Here is an 18,893-nt window from a genome sequence, read left to right as displayed (position 1 = left end):
CTTTCTGGGATCTTAGCACTTTTAGAAATCAAATTGGCTATTTTTCAGGTATGGATCACTTCAGGGTTTGAGGTTAAAATATCTATAAAGGTCAGATTGTACTAATGACAACAGAAACACCTGCCTGTGAAAGGCAGCTCAGATTACATCAGAGCAGAAAAAAGAAAGCAAACAAAAAAACCTCTGAGGCTTGAGGGTGTCCTCAAGAGACACCTGCTTTAGCAAGTCTACTTTATTCACCTCTGTCACTTTCAGAAAGCCTGAGAAATCAGCCACCACGTTCCCATGGGTGAGCATCGCACCTTTTGGGTTCCCTGAAAAGAGAAATCACAAAAGGCAAATTAGTTGGAAGCTCAAGGGCCACTCCTTGAGAACAGTGCCCAAGTTGACAGCCCCAGACTGTCGGACCCAGACCCAGACCCAAGCCTCTGGCCTTCGTTGGCAGCCACTTCAGAGTCCTAGGCAGATGAATGCCATGTCAGAAACTTTCATCCTGTAGACACTCAAAGCCCACCTTGAGACTCCCAGCAGCTTAAACCAGAAGGCAGGTGACACAGCCACACAGGCAGGGTGGCTCAAAGCCTGACAGGCTGGTTACTTGTGGCCTGTGCTCCCTAAGGGAGCACAGGTTCTCAGCCCCCTGCCTCTTCACCCAGTATGTGGAGCTGGTCTCTGGGCTAAACAGGTCTAATCTCCAGAATCCAACAGCCAACTGTGCTAGCAGAGGACTTCCTCATTGCATCCAGCACCAGGAAAGGCCCCGGGGTTAAGGCTAGGCTAGAGGTGCAGAGCGCTGGGGTAGACCCCCTGCTTGCTCATAGTCAAAGATGGGACATGGATATTCTTGCTTTATCTTGATAAGACTTCTCACTACTCCTTGTAGTGAAGCCCAGGTCAGAAGAGTCATTCTCTAGGTGAGGGACCCAGGGCGCAGGAGGCTGGGGAAGGAGGCCAGAGTGGTCACCATTTCACATCAGGGTGGACACAACACAGGCCGCGTCTGGACACATCTGACTGGTCTCAACTCCCGGCCTTTCCTGTCACTGCCAGCATAACATGGGGAAGCCATTTCTCCTCTCTGTTTGCTTACCTGTAAAATAGGGACAATGCCCACCTCATAGGGCTTTCATAAGGTCTAAGAATATAATCCATGTGCAAAAGATGTTATTAGAAGTTTCCACTAAGGCAGCAGATACAACCACTGTGAAACTCCAAAAGTGAGAGGGCAGACCATGTGCAAACTTACCCAGGAAATATTAAATAAACCAAAATGTTTAACTTTGCAACCGTCACCCAGAAAGAGATAATAAAAGGACAAAGTGACTAGAGATTAAGAGAGTATTGTAGTATATGCCATAAAATTGTTCACTTTAAAATATTTAGTAATGTTTAATTAAGCTATGTAAATTTTACCTCAGAGAGGAAGAGAAAAGAAGGAAGAGGAGGAAGAGGAGGAGGAGGAAGGGGAAGAGGGAGAGGAATGGATTTGTGAAAAGAATTTCTTCAGAGAGAGCTACGCAGAGTTTTTTAGCCCATCCTCTCTCCCAACTTGAAACCCCAGCTAACTCAGAGCTCAATCATGTTCCCTGCAGCTGGGGATCCTGGTGAGAAATGTGAAGAAGACCATGGCTGCAAAAAAATAATAAATCCCAGGGACTGCATATGGAGTTGGCAGAAGGAACATTAGTCTGAGGGGGTGATGGCAAGAACTGTGGGTTAAAAAGGAATCTTGTCCACAGGCACAAAATGTAGAGGAGGGAGTGCAAAGAGAACTCCTAAGTGGCACCACCTGAGTGGCTCAGTCAGTTGAGCATCCAACTCTTGATTTCAGCTCAGGTCATGATCTCATGGTCTTGAGATCTAGCTTCACACCCAGCAGGGAGCTCACTTGAGATTCTCATTCCCTCTCTCCCTGCCCCCTCCCCTGCCTGCATGTGCACTCACACTCTATCTCTCACTCTCGCTCACTCTCTCAAAAACAAAACAAAACAAAAGGAGAACTCCTGAAAGTGTCCGTGACACAAAGAGCAGGTTTTAAGTGTTGCCCCAAACCATCAGAGAACTTCCCTTTCCCACTTCCTTATTCTCCCTTCCCACTTCCACCTGGTGGGAGAGGGCTAAAAGCTTCATTAGCAAGTGGGAGGAGGAGGAGAGACACCAGAGAAAGAGAGGAGAGCAGACCACCAAGCCCACAGCCAGCCCAAGGTGCGGAGGGAAGAAGTCACAGGAAAGTGGACCGATTCACACTTTGGACCGACACTTGTAGTTGTGAATTAAGACTGTCTGTGACTTACCACCCCCATGAAACTGACCTGAGAATGACCATAAAAGGCATGAGGTGCGTATGTTTTCACACCCACTGAACAACTTTAAAGGAACAGATGGAGACAAAGGTAAAGTTGCTCACATAATTACCTCCCATTAGGCCTGTTTGCTCAACTTACTGGGGCTCTATCTGCCAGAAACAGGAGCATCAGTAATGGCTCCATCTCGGTCTGACCAAGATGTGTGATGGGTGAGGTTGTGTCAAATGCTCTGGGACACACCCCCATACTGACAAATCACAGAGATGATTCTGGGGACACAGAAGGTTACAGGGTTTTAATAGGTAACTATTAAAACATCTTTTTTTTTTTTTTTAATGAAGAAGATGCATGGGATCTGTTTCACCTCTGCTGGTCCTTCTCTTAACCCAGCATCTTTTCTCAAACCCAACCCCATATTAAGAAGCGTCCCTGGAGGCGTCTGGTTGGCTCAATTGGTTAAGCGTCCAACTTCGACTTTGGCTCAGGTCATGATCCCGCAGTCCATGAGTCTGAGCCCCAAATTGGTTTCTGTGCTGACAGCTCAGAGCCTGGAGCCTGCTTCAGATTCTGGGTCTCTCTCTCTCTCTCTCTGTCCCTCCCCTTCTCATGTGTGCTCTCTCTCTCTCTTTCAAATAAACAAACATTAAAAAAAAAAAAAAAGAAATGTCCCTGAATTGCCTCCTACATACAAATTCTACAGTCTCTGGGCCCACAAACAATTCTGAGAGTATCACCTGGGAATTTTCACCTGTGGATTCCCAAGTTCTACAGGTTTCTAAAGAATAACACCAAAATACTAGATGTGAAATCAGAACTCCCACAAAATAGGGTCCAGTACTATAGAACTTCAGATCTGTGAGGGTGGCTGCCTTGCTCATGCCTAATGTAACCTCAGGGTGGGTGACCGAGAATTTCAAAAGAAAGTTGTCTTCATTAATGAAAATTTTCTGAAACCTCCATTCAGTTCAGTCCACAACACATACAAGGGTATTAGTTACCCAAGTCTGCCTAGGCAAATCTTTTTCCTCTCCAACATGATGAGAGAGGTTTAGACCTTTTAGAAACAAACGATTTCTTGTAGGTATAAGTGAAGTTTCATAAACTTCTAATGAGCTAAAGGATTTTTAAATATTCCCAGAAAAGGTTCAAATGATTTCAAGTCATCCCTTGACGTGGTCCCAAGGGACGAAGGAGAAGTACGTGTTGACAGCAAATCCTGGGAGAAGATGCAAGGTCAGAGTTAGGAGGCGGGAGGTCACTCTTTGGAAAGCTCTGTTTGCTTCTCTGATTCAGGACAAGTGCATGCATCTGACAGCAGTTTTTAAAAATGTGATATGGAAAATTTTTCAAGTTGCTCACATGGAGGAACTGGTGAGCATTCCTAGCTAGACCCATGGCAAAGTGACAGAACCACTGTTTGCTCTGTTTCTCTTATTATCTGGAGCAACATCAATGGCACCATCTTATCAACATGAGATCTACTGTCCATTCCCCACCTTCTACTCATAGGCTGGCCATCCCTTCATTTATTTTCTCTCCAGCTGCTGAAGGAAAAAAAACCTCTTAGTTTCAGATTCTGCGGATGTCACTTTGGCTTTAACCAGTATTCCTGGGCTGGCCATCCATGGCTGATCTGCAGAAAGGCATTTCACTAGCTGAAGGTCTGCCCCAGATGGATGTTGGCTCCAAGTGAGAGCAGTTATGGGGTGAAGCTGAGCTCGAGGTCTCTCCTGCAGGGGTGGGATGGGAGTGGGGCTGGGAGCAGTGACGGGCCCTCTGGCTGGAGGTTCCTCTGGCTGCTGGCTTCCACTTTCACACAAAGGTGGGTTACAAAAGACACTGGTGACAGAAATGCTCTGGAAGTTTTATAATGCGGATAGAGTGTTCATCTCCCTGCTAGAGGCTCCCAACTCTTCTTCAGGATTGAGTCCTACTTTCAACAACCCCATATCCACCAATTTTTTGAACAATCAGACTTGAGAGCTGGTAGAAACACAAATAATAACTATAATAGCAGCCAGGTACTGAAATCCATGACTGTGGGAACTGTGCTAGGCATCTCATACATACATACATGGTAACTCAGTTATTTCTTAAAACATCCTATATTACAGATATCAGATGGCTTCATTTAATATTCAAGCAAGTTGAGGCTTAAGAGAAGTTAAGAAATTCTCCTAAAGCTGCACAGCAGGAATACCCAGATGTAGTTTTATGCATATGGTCACATAAGTCTTGAACTGAATGGCACAAAACAAATAGGTCAAAGAGAGTATTTTCCCAAGATCCCACTTTTGAGCAGCCACAGAGGTAAGGCCGATGGGCATTACATGCTCGGCTAAATGACTGCAGATGACTGAGCTTTCCTGGGTGCCCTCAGTTAGAACAGAAGAGATGCTCCAATTCCAGGGGCCTCTACCCACTCTTCCTCCCTTCTTCTCCAGGCAGGGTACATCTCGTTCCTGCTGTATCCAGAAGCCTCCTCTCTCTCTCAATCCACACCAGAGTTTTAAGGGCTCTGCTCCACTGAGCAGCACCTCCCTTTCCTCTGTCTCTAGTGGCTCTTTTTCGATGACAAAAAACACTTTCAGGTGTTTCCATAACAAGAGCCCCACCCCCTCCATAGCCTCTGCCAGCTCCACTCTTGGTCTGTCATTGCTTCAAAGCTAATCTATTTTTCACATAGATTCTCCCTTACAGCATAACATACATATGTGGTAAATTGCCCAAATAAGTGTACAGATCCAATAGATTTTTTTGTTCCCAAGCGAACTTACCTGGGCAACCAGCACCAGATCAAGAAATAGAACATCACGGGGCATCTGGGTGGCTCAGTCGGTTAAGCGTCCAACTTCAGCTCAAGTCATGATCTCACGAACTGTGGGTTCAAGCCCTGCGTTGGGCTCTGTGCTGACAGCTCAGAGCCTGGAGTCTGCTTTGGATTCTGTGTCTCCCCCTCTCTATGCCCCTCCCCTGCTTGCACTCTATCTGTCTCTCTCTCTCTCTTAAAAATAAATAAATATTAAAAACAATTTCTTTTTTTAAAGAACTAGAACATCATCAGCATTCCAGGGCAGCGTTATCCTGGATGGCAACCATTATCCTGACTTATAAAACCATAGACTAGTTTATTGTTCTTGTAATTTTTTTTAAAAAAAAATTTTTTTTTCAACGTTTATTTATTTGTTGGGACAGAGAGAGACAGAGCATGAACGGGGGAGGGGCAGAGAGAGAGGGAGACACAGAATCGGAAACAGGCTCCAGGCTCTGAGCCATCAGCCCAGAGCCTGACGCGGGGCTCGAACTCTCGGACCGCGAGATCGTGACCTGGCTGAAGTCGGACGCTTAACCGACTGCGCCACCCAGGCGCCCTGTTCTTGTAATTTTATACCAAAGAAATCATGCAATCTTTTGTGTCTGGTTTCTTTCACTCAATGTACAGTAAGGGAGAGGATTCTATTGAGGTATACCATTCTATCGCTGATGGGCACTGGAGTTGTTTCCAGATTTTGACTATTCAAACAGCGATGTTTATCAACATTATGGAGCAAGCCTTTTGGTGACATGGCCATGCTTCTTGAAGAAATTGTCCACATGTGCTGATGTGACATCCTCACCTCCCATTCACTCCTCATTCCACTGCAATCAGCTTCTGCTTCCAGCCTCCGCTCCACGATTAGCCTTTGCCAAGAGCACCAGCAGGCATTTCTGTGGTGGCATCCTCTGGGTATAGTTTAGCCACCAGACAACACTGACAGATTCTATTCACTTCTAGCTCAGCCTCCACTTGAAACTCTTGCCCTGGGGCGCCTGGGTGGCGCAGTCGGTTAAGCGTCCGACTTCAGCCAGGTCACGATCTCGCGGTCCGTGAGTTCGAGCCCCGCGTCAGGCTCTGGGCTGATGGCTCAGAGCCTGGAGCCTGTTTCCGATTCTGTGTCTCCCTCTCTCTCTGCCCCTCCCCCGTTCATGCTCTGTCTCTCTCTGTCCCAAAAATAAAATAAAAGACGTTGAAAAAAAAAATTAAAAAAAAAATAAATAAATAAATAAAAAAGAAACTCTTGCCCTCATCATTCCTCTCCTGCCAGTGCTCCCAGGCCATGTTCCCAGACAGCTATTTCCTCACTCAACTCTCCTTTGAAGCAATATTTTCTTTCTTGCAGCCAATCCTTTGCACATGCTGTTCCCCATGCTGAGAATGTCCTTCCTCCTATTCTCCTCCAGCTACCAATCTTTCAGGACTCTGCTCCAGTGGACTCCGCTGGGAATCCTTTCTGTCCTGCTCTTCTGACCTCTTGGTGGCATAGTGCTCCATGCACTCTGGGATGTGGACTCTTGAGGCAGTGACCACATTGTACTGAACTGCTCGGTAACATAAGCTGTGAGCTCATGAAGACAGGGGTCTGTCTTATCCATCCCTGTGACCTCAGCCCCTAGCACTAGGTCTGATGCATACTGGATGCTCCATAAATGAGCTGAATGAGTGAATCGATATGTTAGAAAAAGAATGCTAAAAGCATAGAGCTTGAGAAGGATATATTTAAAAAGATCGCTGTATTTTCTTCTCTGGGAAGAGAGGGTACATGAACTCATAGTATATGTCTTAACTATCACTCATGGCACCCAATTTCCCAAACAAGGCTATATTATACCCACAAATTCTCTTTGTGGGGGGTAGGAGCTATCAGATTCCAGTCCAGCTAATAGTCATTTTGAAATGAACAACGAACTATATACCCACCCAGTAGCCATCCCTGAGTGTAGACAAACCCCATCCTCTCACCTCCTGCAGGACTGTCACAGCCTGACTAGGGGTTCCATAGCACTGGCTTATTCTGGGGATCTCCACAGATGTTTCCATCATATAGCAAGAAGAAAATCTTCCCAGAATGATTCCACCAGAATCATGAACCAAATGTCAGGTTTAGATCATACGTTCCATCTTTCCCCACTGAAAGAAGAGTGTGGGCCCCTGATGAAGCTGGGAACACAGTTCAGAAGAGAAGCTATATCCGGGGTTTGTGATGCTGAGGACAGGCAGGGCTGATGTGCTCGAAAACAGGATGGCTACCAGAGGCACAGCACAGGCTCATGCTAATGCCAAGGAAATCCAAGTACAGCCGGGCAGGGTGATAAGAGGTCTGCTCAATCCCCCAGCTCTGCCCTTGCACCAGCAGCGCTTCTATCGAGGGAGGCTTGGGCACTAAATCACAACCTGTTTTCCTGGCTCCATATGACCATCTTCCACCACACAGAGCTTGGGCAGGATGGCTTAGCTTCCAATTGTGATTTCATGGTTTGGAAAAGCATGGGACATGAGGCCTGCCCTCTACACCTAGGTGATAGCACATTTCTGCTCCATGAAGTTCTTCTCCAGATATGGAGGCCAATATGACCAAGTGACTCATTAAAAGCCTAGGGGCACTCTTGAACATCAAGGGTCTAAAGGTAAAAGCCACGGTAGTAGGGCACCTGTGTGGCTCAGTTGGTTAAATGTCTGACTCTTGATTTTGGCTCAGGTCATGATCTCATGGTTTGTGAGTTCTTTCTCCTGTGTTGGGCTCTGTGAGACAGTATGGAGCTTGCTTGGGATTCTCTCTCTCCCTCTCTCTCTCTGCCCCTACCCTGCTTGCTCTCTCTCTCAAAATAAATTTAAAAAATAAATACATAAAGGCCACAATAGTAACCTGTTTCCCAACCCAGGCTGGAGAGACATATCACCAAAATTTTACGTATGAAACTCATGACAAAAAAAACAAAAAACAAAAAACAAACAAACAAACACCCACGTAAACCTGAAGGGCGTTTTTGAATTCTGCGTTGACTCTAGATGTCAGCTACTGGAGAGCAAGGACTATGCTATTTCTTTTCTGATAAAAATTAGCCGTGGGGTGGAAATCCTCAAACCCACTGAGTTAATGGCAAAAATCCATCTAGATCTAACAAAGCCTTGTTTATCATGATCCATCCTCATGGCGGGTCTGCTTATGGGGCTGGGGAGGACCTGCCAAATGCCTTAGAGTCTGCATCTGCAGAGACTGTGCGAAGTTCCACTTTCACTGCCCACCCCATCAAGCATTATCATCAAGGCAGGCCAGCCCTCCAACCAGAAGAAGAAGGCTGGAAACTTCTTGCCCATTCAAGGCTAGGACAAGTGACTTCCCAAGTCAATAGATGAGATGGAGTAGCAGCAGAGGAAGAGCACTGGGCGGGGGGTTCTGGAAAAAGGGCACAAGTCCCCTGCTTCCACTTGCTGGTGGCATCCACTCATATAGCATCCATGCCTGCTTGCCTCACAGGCTGTGCTGAGGCCCCAGCAGCTCAGTGACTGGGGGGAAAAGGCACTGCAGACTGTGAAGTGCTGTGCCTGTGGCCACACCCCTCCTGTGCACCCTGCCTCCTCCAGGCAGCCTTCCTTGGCTATCCCTGCTGATGCTGCCCTATGCACTCCTCTGTCAGCACCAGGCATGGGGTGAATCATTTCTGCTTGTCCTTATCCGACATCCATGCCCACAGCATACCAGCCCCATCCTTCAGAGTTTCTGCACTGCCTTTTTCCACACCATTCCCTCTCTGGCACTTTCAACCACCCTATCACAGGGAGAGGCTGGGGAGGAGGTGGCAGCAAGCCTAGGTGACTGGCTCCTAGCCACCAGCAAGTGGTAGAAGTGGAACCCAAATCAAGACTTTCAGACACCAAACCCCACACTTTATCTGTGGTCCCTGACACAAAGGCCAAGTCAGGGCAGGAAGGAGAGCGGTGAGAGCTGCTTCTCAGCAAGGGATGATGTGACTCAGCTACCCAGCCCTCCTCTGGCCCCAGCTCTAGGAAATGGCCAGCCCCCACCCTGACCTCGCAGTCCACACTATCCATGTCCCACCACCCATGCTGCCTCCTGCTGGGCACTGGGAGCCCATGGTCTGGAATCAGGCATGGGACAAGGCTCAGCCCATGCCTCAGAGGTCAGGGGGCACCAGAGACCCCTGCAGTCACACCACCAAGGCTGCCAGAGAAGGTTGCAGGTGGCCCCGGCTGGTGATCTGGGTGCCTCAGCTCACCTGTTGTGCCGCTTGTGAAACACACAATGGAGAGGTCACTGGGCTTCGGGGGCTGCAGAGTGAGAAGAAGTGTATGTTAAGAGGACCCAGAGTGGCCAGCCAGGGCCCGAGACCCCTGGGATTCTCAACCAGCCAGCCTCTCTGTGCACCCCCACCCGCCACGAGTGGGTATAGAGTCGTGTGCCTGCCCCTGCCTGCAGCCGTCAGAAAGGTGGGCTGGCAGGTCCTCAGGAAAGAGGCTGAGGAAACTTGATGGGGGCTTGGACATCCATCTGTCACACTAATTTCTCACCTGGTCCTGCTGCCTCCCCAGCTTGAATCTGGGATGGGATTGGACTACAGTGGTCACATCTAGGCCTCTAACAAAGACCTCATCTTCTCGGTGGAGAAGTTCCATCCTGCCTTCCCACTTTCTCCCAAATGTCTGGGGTTAGGCCTGGGGACAGAATGTGTGGCCCAGGAACTGAGATTCCCACTGTGTCACCAAGACTGCTCTGTATCAGACCCTGGCCCTGGCCCAGGGCAGAGTCCTGGGGTAACCAGGAGGAGCCTATCACGTCCACTTGTATGCAGAAGAGATGACATGAGTTGGGACTGAGGGACAAGCAAGATCTCTCCAGACAAAGGGAAGATAGGCTCTGGAAGAGGAACTAGCCTGGTTACTGGTGGAGGCATGGAGGCAAGGGTGTACCAAGAGTTTGGAAAATGGTGCTCTGAGGCTGGGGTATGGTATGAGGGAGGTGGGCATACACCAGGGCTGCCCATGAAGGGCTGATCTGCATATGAGAAAGCTCAGGGGCAGGTAAGAAGAGTGGGAAGGGCTGAGCTGGAGGGAAGACTGGAGGCAAGAGGCCTCGTAAGCAAGCTTAAAACTCCCACACGGCTCTCCCAGGAACAGTGACCGTCACTGGTGACTTGACCCCAGGAAGTATCACTCGGGGGTAACACACAGAAAAGTTCACGGGGCGCCTGGGTGGCTCAGTCAGGTCCAACTTCGGCTCACATCATGATCTTATGGTCCGTGGGTTTGAGCCCCGTGTTGGGCTCTGTGCTGACAGCTCAGAGCCTGGAGCCTGCTTTGGATTCTGTGGCTCCCTCTCTCTCTGCCCCTGTCCCGCTTGTGCCCTGTCTCTCAAAAATGAATAAACGTTAAAAAATTTTAAAAAGAAAAATTCACAAAGATGAACAAGGACAGCAGATGTTACAAGGGCACTTGGCCCGGGGTTCACTTCTAATTCTGTTGCTTCTCCTGTTCACCCCATCCTTGTAGAGTTCACTACCTACAAGGGGAAAAAATAAGCCTTCCCAAAGAAAAGGCCTCTGGAGAACCAAGGGTAGTGAGGAATGGCTGCCCTTTTTTCTCCATCTTAAACGTCTGACTCCTGTTCCAGGTCCCTCTCTACACCCTCACCTACACAAGTCCTGGTTCCCTGAGTGGGTATTTCCAAAGCTGCTCACAGCAATGGCTTATTAACACAGGGGTGCTTCTCTGACCCCCTAGCAAGGCCCCGTGCATAGTGAGCGTGGTCTGTGAGGATAAGCCCCGCACACCATCAATAAAGACCTGCTGGCAGATGAGCTTACCACAGGGACGTGATGATTCCGTTGGCCACACTCCTGGAAGAGAAAACCATGATTTTTAAAATGCTCAAAAGTTCTGATTGATCAAAACAAGTGAATAAACAAAAAATCAAAATAAGCTTGGCATGGTGGAGAAACCACCTCCTGCCTATGTGGAGAAACCACCTGAGTGGCCTCTTCTTATATGCACGTCCAGGCCTAAGCCACCCCACACATTACAGACAGGGGCCTGAGGCCCAGGGAGAGGTTAGACACTGTGCACGTGCACAACGGGGGAGACAGCTTGAGGTGTCCATCGGGACACATGCTCAGGACAGAATGGCTAGGTGGCCTACACTTCCAGATAAATGGTCAAGGCTAGAGGGGCAGATGGGGGGTTGTCAGCATAAATGTGGCCCCCAAACCATGGACGGGTACAACTGCCCACGTATTACAAGTATAGTTGGTGACAGACAGGCAGGTAGGAGAACACCTGGAGAGCTCAGGGGCCTACATCCAGAAAGGGATGGTGGGGGTGAGCTGCTACTGAGGCGGGCGTGAGGCCCTGGGGACCAGGATGTCCTGTGTCACTCTAGCAGGCCACAAGCTGCCACCAGCCTGACGCCTCTGGGGAGGTCATGCACAGAAAAACTGATTCTGCTGGCTGCTGGGAGTTTGGGACACACTGAAGGAACCTCTCAAAGACTCCTGGACCTCATGTCTGTAGTATTGAGGCTCACACAGGCTGATGGCTAGCTGAAAACATGGAGGCTCCAGAGGCTATGTAAGTAACTCTGGGGCAGGCTGGCACTACCATATACCTATTGGTGCCTGTGTTATTCAATGTGCCAGCCAACTGAGTCTGTCACCTAGAGGATGCCTATAGGCACCAACCTCACCACCTGCCACCAGCCCTTGTAAAAGCCTGCCCTATCTCAGCCCTGACACACCCTGATGGCCCAAGACGTCCACCCCGGGGCATGAGAGGGGCAGATAACCAGCAGTCCTGGCTCAGCAGCCAACCAGCTACAGCCCAGTAAATAGCCCGGAAGCAGACACTCACCTCCACGGCCTGCATGGACTTAATGACCACCCCACACTCCTGCCCTCGGTCTTTCAGAGCTTCCTCGAATGGTTCCATGACAATGATGAGCTTCAGCCCTGGAGTCTCCTTCCTCTCCACATGTTCTAGCAGAAGCACAGCCTTCTGAGGTTTATCCACGACCACGGTGCTGATGTCAGCTGAAGGGACCATTAGGAAAAGTCAGGCTGTGTGAGCACAGGCTGTGACTGTGGGTAGCATGTGCTAGGCAGCAGAGCCATGGGCTGTGTGTGTCAAAGCTTGTGTGTAAATAAATGCAGAAGACAGGCTATGTAGGCTATGTGTTGTACACAGAGGAAAGTGCATGGAGCTTAGGAGAAACGAGGGCAAGAGGCCAAGGAATGTCCTGGAGCAGATTCCAAGCATTCCTTTGCTCCAGGCTCAGGATCCATAATCTCAGGTCTGCTTGAGGTTATTTGCCACCACCACCCCGCTTCCCCCGCATCTGCCCTGAGCTGAAAAGTAAGCCTCAGAGAGTCGGAAGCCTGTGTGGAGGCTGCTGCAGAGGCTCCTTCACGGTAGCCAGGCCCTGTGGAAGGTGCCTTCAGGTGAAGTCCAACTGGGGAAAGCCAACTCAACGGCCAGATTGGAAAATGTTCTTTGAGAATGGAAGCAAAGTGCTTACTAGTATCAGACAATTAGCGTAAGCTAAGAGGCTGGGGTCCAGGGGCTGGCTGCCAGTGGCAAGAGGAGGCAGTGGTGACTCACCTGTGTTGATAATGTAGCGGATAGCACCAGGGCCCAGGGTGTCATATAGTGGGATCACCACCATAGAATACGTGTAGCAGGCAAGCTCTGCGATGATCCACTGTGGAGACACACAGGTGCGGGGTTGGGGGAGCATAGAGCAGATAGGAGGGCTGTACTGCTCTTATGCCCAGGCAACCAGGGTACTTGTTCTGGGTCTTCCTGAGAAGGTTCTGTTCTGGCCCTCTCCATGTTGCAAGGAATCCATGAGGTTAACTGGTTGCACCTGCTTCTCCACAGCTTTCTAGAGCACGCATGCCCCAGGGAATTTGGGGCCTCCAAATAGCCCAAAGCCTATTTCTAGGCCTTGTGGCCTTCTTCCCTGGGTCTTTCTTCCCCCATGGCTCAGGAAACACCTGTTTGTGGGGCTGGGTGGGGTGTAGATGGAGCTTGGCTGAGATGTCCACTCCTGATTAGGGGCAAAGTCAAAGGAGTCGGTGGTGGCATGGAACAAGTACATCCATGTTTTCTCTTGTCCTAGGCCCTACACGCAGTTTGACCAGGGCTGTTGTATGGTACCCAACCCCCTACTCTACTGAAACCTCTAAAACCAATCAAGGCAGATACTTACCTCTGGTCGATTTTGTGCAAAAACACCAACAAACTGATCTGTACATGCTTTACAATTGTGTTGCAGAAGTCCGGACCCTAGATATTCAGCCCTGTCGGCCACCTGCACATGGACATGGGGAAGTGATGGAAAGCAAGGACTTTTAGCAGGGGAGGAAAATTCCCAGGTAAGGATTCCTACAGGTCTGAGACCTCCCTAAGACCCTACCCAGGTCGGCTGGAAGTCCTCTGAAGTTGCTGCTGGGAGTCTGGCAAACAGGCCATGCAAGGAAACAATGACCCTCTGAGACCCTGCAGGGTACCCACAAGCCCCACAATGCCAGGTCTACATGGGTCGACAGGGTGGGGCCTGTCCTCTATCACTCACCTCCTGGTAGGACAGCCACTGATAAGGTTGCTTGGGCTTCCTGAAGCCAAGACAGGGTCCATTCCCTGCAGAGAGATAAGCAGGCCTTGTGCCAGGGAGGATGGTAGGGTGGGTGTCACCTGCATCTGCTCATCAGATAGGTGAATGGACATCCCATCCTGTGGGGTGGTCCATGGGTCAAGCGAACTGCCCCCAGCTGCCTGTCTAACCTGCTGAAGCTGAAGGAGGCCTAAAGCACACAAGCATGACATGTCCTCAAGGATCAGGGAGGCCCTGGAATAAGGACTAACACAGTGCCAGTTCCCACCATGACCTGTGTGATGTAGCCTCAAGGGGACACAAAGACGTGGGGACTATGAGGCAGAGATGGAGAGTTGCCTCTCTGTGACCACTTCCTTTTGACCCATACCCTGGGTCACCCAGACATCCCAGAGGCTCAGGCTCTGAACCATGCCAGCCAGAGGCCTGGCAGTTTGAGGCTTAGCAGGGTCTGCCCATGGGAGATATAAAATAAGGGCCAAGGAGTGCCTAGGTGGCTCAGTTGGTTAAGCATCTGACTTCAGCTCAGGTCATGATCTTGGGGTTCATGGGTTTGAGTCCTGCGTCGGGCTCTGTGCTGTTAGCTTGGAGCCTGGAGCCTACTTCAGAATCTGTATCTCCCTCTCTTTGCCCCTCCCTGGCCCACATTTTCTCTCTCTCACTTTCTCAAAAATAAATAAACATTAAAAAAATTTTTTTTTAACTATGAGCTAAGAGATGGTTTAAGGTCAGGCAGTGCTAAGGGCTAGAACAAAGCTGAGGTCAGCCCTTCGGCCGCATAATGCAGTTACTTCCCTGAGTGGGAGGAGTGCCAGGAGTTGCTTTTCTCCTCTGAACCTGGCAACCACTCACCTGCCACGCTCCTGGTTCCCTGCTTGTCGGCTCACACCTTTGTACCTGCTCAACCCTTGGCAGGGCTCCTCCAGACCCTCACAGCCCCTCTCACCTGCGATGCTAAGCCCACGGCGGAACACCTCGTACATGGTCCTGGCATCATCATAATAGTGGGTGAGCAGCTGAGGGCCATCTCCAATCACAGATCGCCGGGCCCCGCCACTGTCCTACGAGCCAAGCACAGGCCAGGGAAGCTGGCTGAGGCAGGCATAGGCATCAGGGGAGAGCACCAGTATGCAGCAGGCTGTACACGGCGTGGATGCACACCAGGGCCACACAGTTGGGACTGGGACATGCTCTGTGTGCACTCACACACATGGCCTACACACACCTGGACGGTACACACACAACCTCTACACACACTCACACACATATGGCTGGTATACGCTTGACCTATATGCAGCTACACTCAAACACAGTTGGCTCACATACACAGGCCCAGTATACCGGTCTCCCATACATGCACACAGCACCTAAACACTGCGTGAGCACACACAAAATGTCCATAATTTCAGGGACTGTTCAAATATACCTATGGTTCATTCATACAATGGAATGGTGAGTGTTGGCTAGAGTCAGGCTACCCTCTGGCATCAGGATCAGCCTGGAAAGGTGGCCTTCATCCCATCATCTGTTGCTGCTGTACCCCTAGGTTAAGAAAAATTTGGGTGCCATCCATCATTCACATAATAGCGTGAATTAGTTTGAATACTGGCTAAAGGTGCCTGTCCAGGAACACTCCTGCCCATGCCACATGACCCCTCTACGGCACGAATTCACCCTGTGTCTGCTTACTACTAAAAACAAAAAATAAATCTATGCTGCTCCCTCCAGGATCCTGGCCCATGGGCCTTTGTCCTTGCTGGCCTCTCAAAGTAAGTTATAATTAAAATTACCAAATAGTCTGGTGCTTTCTCTGTGTCACCTTACCAAATCCTTACCACAACTCAGGAAGTAGATACTCCTTTTATTACTCACCTGACAGTTGAGGACATTGAGGCTCAGAGAGTTAAGAAACTGCCAAGAACCATACAGCTAGTAAGAGGTATAGCCAGCCCTTCAGGGCTCCTGTATACCAAACGCCATACTGGTAATTACTCTGCTAGCCTGTTGGTAGCCCTTCTCCGCTGTCCAGCCACCCCATATGAATCTCCATTTCCCAAAGCCACCAGGTACAAGATCACATACTCACATCTTTGCACACATCATGCCTTCTGCTGGAAAAGTGCCCTGAACATCCCCATCCTATCTAGACCTGCACACTCTCCTAGTGGGCAAAACTCTGCTATGCTCATGGTTGCCAAGATCAAGAGCAAAAAAGGCAGGATGTTGAACTGTATATGCAGCATGATAGCTTTTAAAAAGAGGGGCAAATATCTATTCGCTCACAGATGATCATTACTAGGTTTCCGTGGGGAAGAAAAGGTGGAAGCTCTTCAGTCTATGACCTTTTTCCCTTTTGAAGTGTGAATATATTATCTATTCAAAATGAATAAAATTTAAGAAAAAGATAATTTTTAAAAAGGCAAAATAGGGGCCCCTGGGTACCTCAGTCAGTTAAGTGTCCGGTTAGTGATTTCGGCTCACGTCATGAACTCCCAGTTCACAGGATTGAGTCCCGCATGGGGCTCTGTGCTAAGAGTGCAGAGCCTGCTTGGATTCTCTCTCCCCCTCTCTCTGCCCCTCCCCACTCTCTCTCTCTCTTTCAAAATAAATGAATAAACTTAAAAAAAAAGGCAAAATAAATGTCACAAGCTTAAGAAAGAAACAAATCTCACTAGTCCTTCTAGATTTAGTCTGGAATACCCTTGTCCAGGCTGGGCCACTCCACCTTCCTCCCCTCCTCTGTGAGTCCATGTGCTCTGGGAGGACAGGGGCACGGGTGGGCTCAGTTCAGAGTCCCAGCTCCAGACCATGGCTGGGCACAGAGAGACTCTGGGAGGGAATTTATCTGGCAGCTCCTTGAGAACATTAGATTTTCTACTGAGGCACCAGTGAGCCAAGTCTTCCCACCCAAGAGACAGGCAAACTAGAGGCCTGGTGCAAGACCATGATTGGGCTCTGCCCAGGGTTCAATTCCTGGGAGAGGCAGAGGAGCATCTAGCAGGAGACGCTGCTCAAGGCTACTGGGGGGCTTAGTGGTTCACTGCTTGGGGAAACCAAGATTCTCTGCACCATTTTAGGTAAAATCGGCTATAAGCTTGGCTTCTACCTTCAAGATAACTGTCCTCTGCCCACTCCTTTCCACAGCCCAGCCACTTCCACATTGCTCACCTCCACTTCCTCTGACTGCATCAGGAGGTTGCATGGTGGTTGTAAGGCCTTTGGCCGGTGAGTGAACCAGTAGGCGAGGATGGCAGCCAGAGCACCCATACTCACGAGGGTGGTGGCTGAGAGGCTGCGGAAAAACTGGCCCAAGTCGCCCAGCTCGGGCAGCCGCAGCAACCTCAGTATCTCTTGTGTCTGCATCTTCTCCAGAAGTGAGAGGATGAACTCTGTAGGAAACAAGAGGTAGGTGAGAGAGGAGAGCTGATGGCAGGCTAGGGAGGAGTCTGGTTCTGTCCTTCCATCTGTCTTGGATCACAAGTGACAAAATGACCTTGGCCAGGCCCTGGCCAAATACAGTAGGGCAGGCCCTGGGTTGGTTGGGGTGTACAGTCTTCTTGTGCAACACAGTGTATCCCTAGACAGGCCTGTCCAGGTGACAGGCCAGATCCCTTAGCGGTCACACTTGACAGTCAGACATCCGGCCCGGTTTTCCTGAGAACCATATGCTCAAGCCCTAGGCCATGGATGACAGATGCTTCCCTATCTTCCAGGAGCCAGGGAATGCTCTAAAAGCTCTGGAATTAATGCCTCCTGAGCCCCAGGGTTTGGGTGCTCTGCCTCTCCTCTGTGTTCATATTATTGTGCTTCTCTTTGCTCCTGGAGTATGAAAAGCACAGTGACCAGAATGAGTCGGTGAAGGGGTACAGGTTCCTCCTAGTCTACCTCAAAGTTCCCAGCACCAGGCCCTCATCCTGAGGGAGACAGAGAAAGGAAAGGGAGCAGAGCCCATGGACCCACTCTTACAGGTGCCTCTGGCCCTCATGACATGAGGGCAATCATCTCTCTGGCAAGGGTCCAGTGAGTGACACAGCAGGGCTTCCCCAGGTCTACATCCTCATCATACCATAGGCTCTTCTTGAAGAAAAGTTGGAGCCACAGTCTTGCCAGGGCCAGAGGTGATGCTGGGGCCAACTTTGTGAGGAACAGCAAAGTTACCAAGAGCAGCCAGGGTGGGATCCAGGTACTGCTCCCTGGCCCCAGACTGCTGACCACTATGCACTACAACTCTGCATGGCCACTGACCAAGCACCAAGAGGCACAGCTGGCCCCACCATTAACTGGGCCCTGGGCCGTCCCCCTGGGACCCAATCAGCTCATGTCCAGAGGACACAGAAGTGGCATAGGGGAACTGATGGGAAGGGAAAGGAACCAAGGCTCAGAGAGAAAGGGCTCAGCAAAGTGCTGTGTGCACTTCTAGGGGTAACCAGCACTCCTTGTGATGTCACATAAAGTGGTCAGGACTCCATGCTTGCCCACCACAGTCCAAGTGGTGACAGTGGGCTAATGAGGGCATAGAGAGGATGGCCTGGGGTGGACAGTGGAAGTGTTGCTGTGAGAAATACTATTAACTAAGTTTGGTTCAAAGAGAGCAGGTCTCAGGAGCTGCCACGTTCTCCTGATGGCCACTAAATGAAGCAATGATGGCAGGGCAGACATATGGCCAGTTGGGCTAAGGGTCTTCACTTCACCCAGGACTGAGAGAGGCAGTGAGGATGGACCAGGCATTGGATGCTTTTATCTTCACTAGGGCATCTTCAGTGTCACTGCCCAGTAGGATTTGAGGCTACAAGCACCACATAATACCTATAGGTCTGCCAACCTAATGAGGGCTGGGTAAGCTCCAGGCTGCCATGCACCACTTATGGCCGCTCTCCTTACTGGCCCTTGACCTTTGGAAGCAAGACTGTGGTTTTCCTTTTTGGAAAACAGTGAGAAACCCAACAGCAGCTACTCTGCAGCCATAGGATATGAGCCAAACAGCAATTGCTTGACCCCAGAGAAAGGAGCAATCTGCTGAAATCCCAATAAATAATATTTGTACTAAATTGTAACATTACCACATCAGAGATGAGATCAGTGATGTGCAAGTCACTGCAGAGAAAGCAAGTAAATCTTGATTCAAATCCCTTCTTCTCCACTTATC

General features: G+C 49.8%; 1 protein-coding gene across 5 annotated transcripts in view; it reads right to left on the bottom strand.

The window, feature by feature from the left end:
- ACSL6 (acyl-CoA synthetase long chain family member 6) overlaps nucleotides 1-18,893 on the bottom strand; it is a 61,570-nt gene that overhangs the window by 27,228 nt on the left and 15,449 nt on the right. For all 5 annotated transcript variants that reach the window (XM_086704624.1, XM_025925022.2, XM_086704602.1 and 2 more), the window contains 9 exons: nucleotides 16,916-17,136; nucleotides 14,694-14,808; nucleotides 13,709-13,773; nucleotides 13,343-13,444; nucleotides 12,733-12,832; nucleotides 11,986-12,164; nucleotides 10,947-10,979; nucleotides 9,363-9,414; nucleotides 241-314 (listed from right to left, as the gene is read on the bottom strand). In XM_086704624.1, the coding sequence (XP_086560750.1) occupies nucleotides 241-314; nucleotides 9,363-9,414; nucleotides 10,947-10,979; nucleotides 11,986-12,164; nucleotides 12,733-12,832; nucleotides 13,343-13,444; nucleotides 13,709-13,773; nucleotides 14,694-14,808; nucleotides 16,916-17,136 (941 nt within the window). The remainder of the gene's footprint in view (nucleotides 1-240; nucleotides 315-9,362; nucleotides 9,415-10,946; nucleotides 10,980-11,985; nucleotides 12,165-12,732; nucleotides 12,833-13,342; nucleotides 13,445-13,708; nucleotides 13,774-14,693; nucleotides 14,809-16,915; nucleotides 17,137-18,893) is intronic.

This window comes from Puma concolor, chromosome A1 (assembly GCF_028749965.1).
Source record: "Puma concolor isolate L17-30 chromosome A1, mPumCon1.1.hap2, whole genome shotgun sequence".
NCBI lineage: Eukaryota > Metazoa > Chordata > Mammalia > Carnivora > Felidae > Puma > Puma concolor.
Note: the sequence above shows the minus strand (reverse complement) of the source record. Positions and strands in the feature narration are given on the sequence as shown.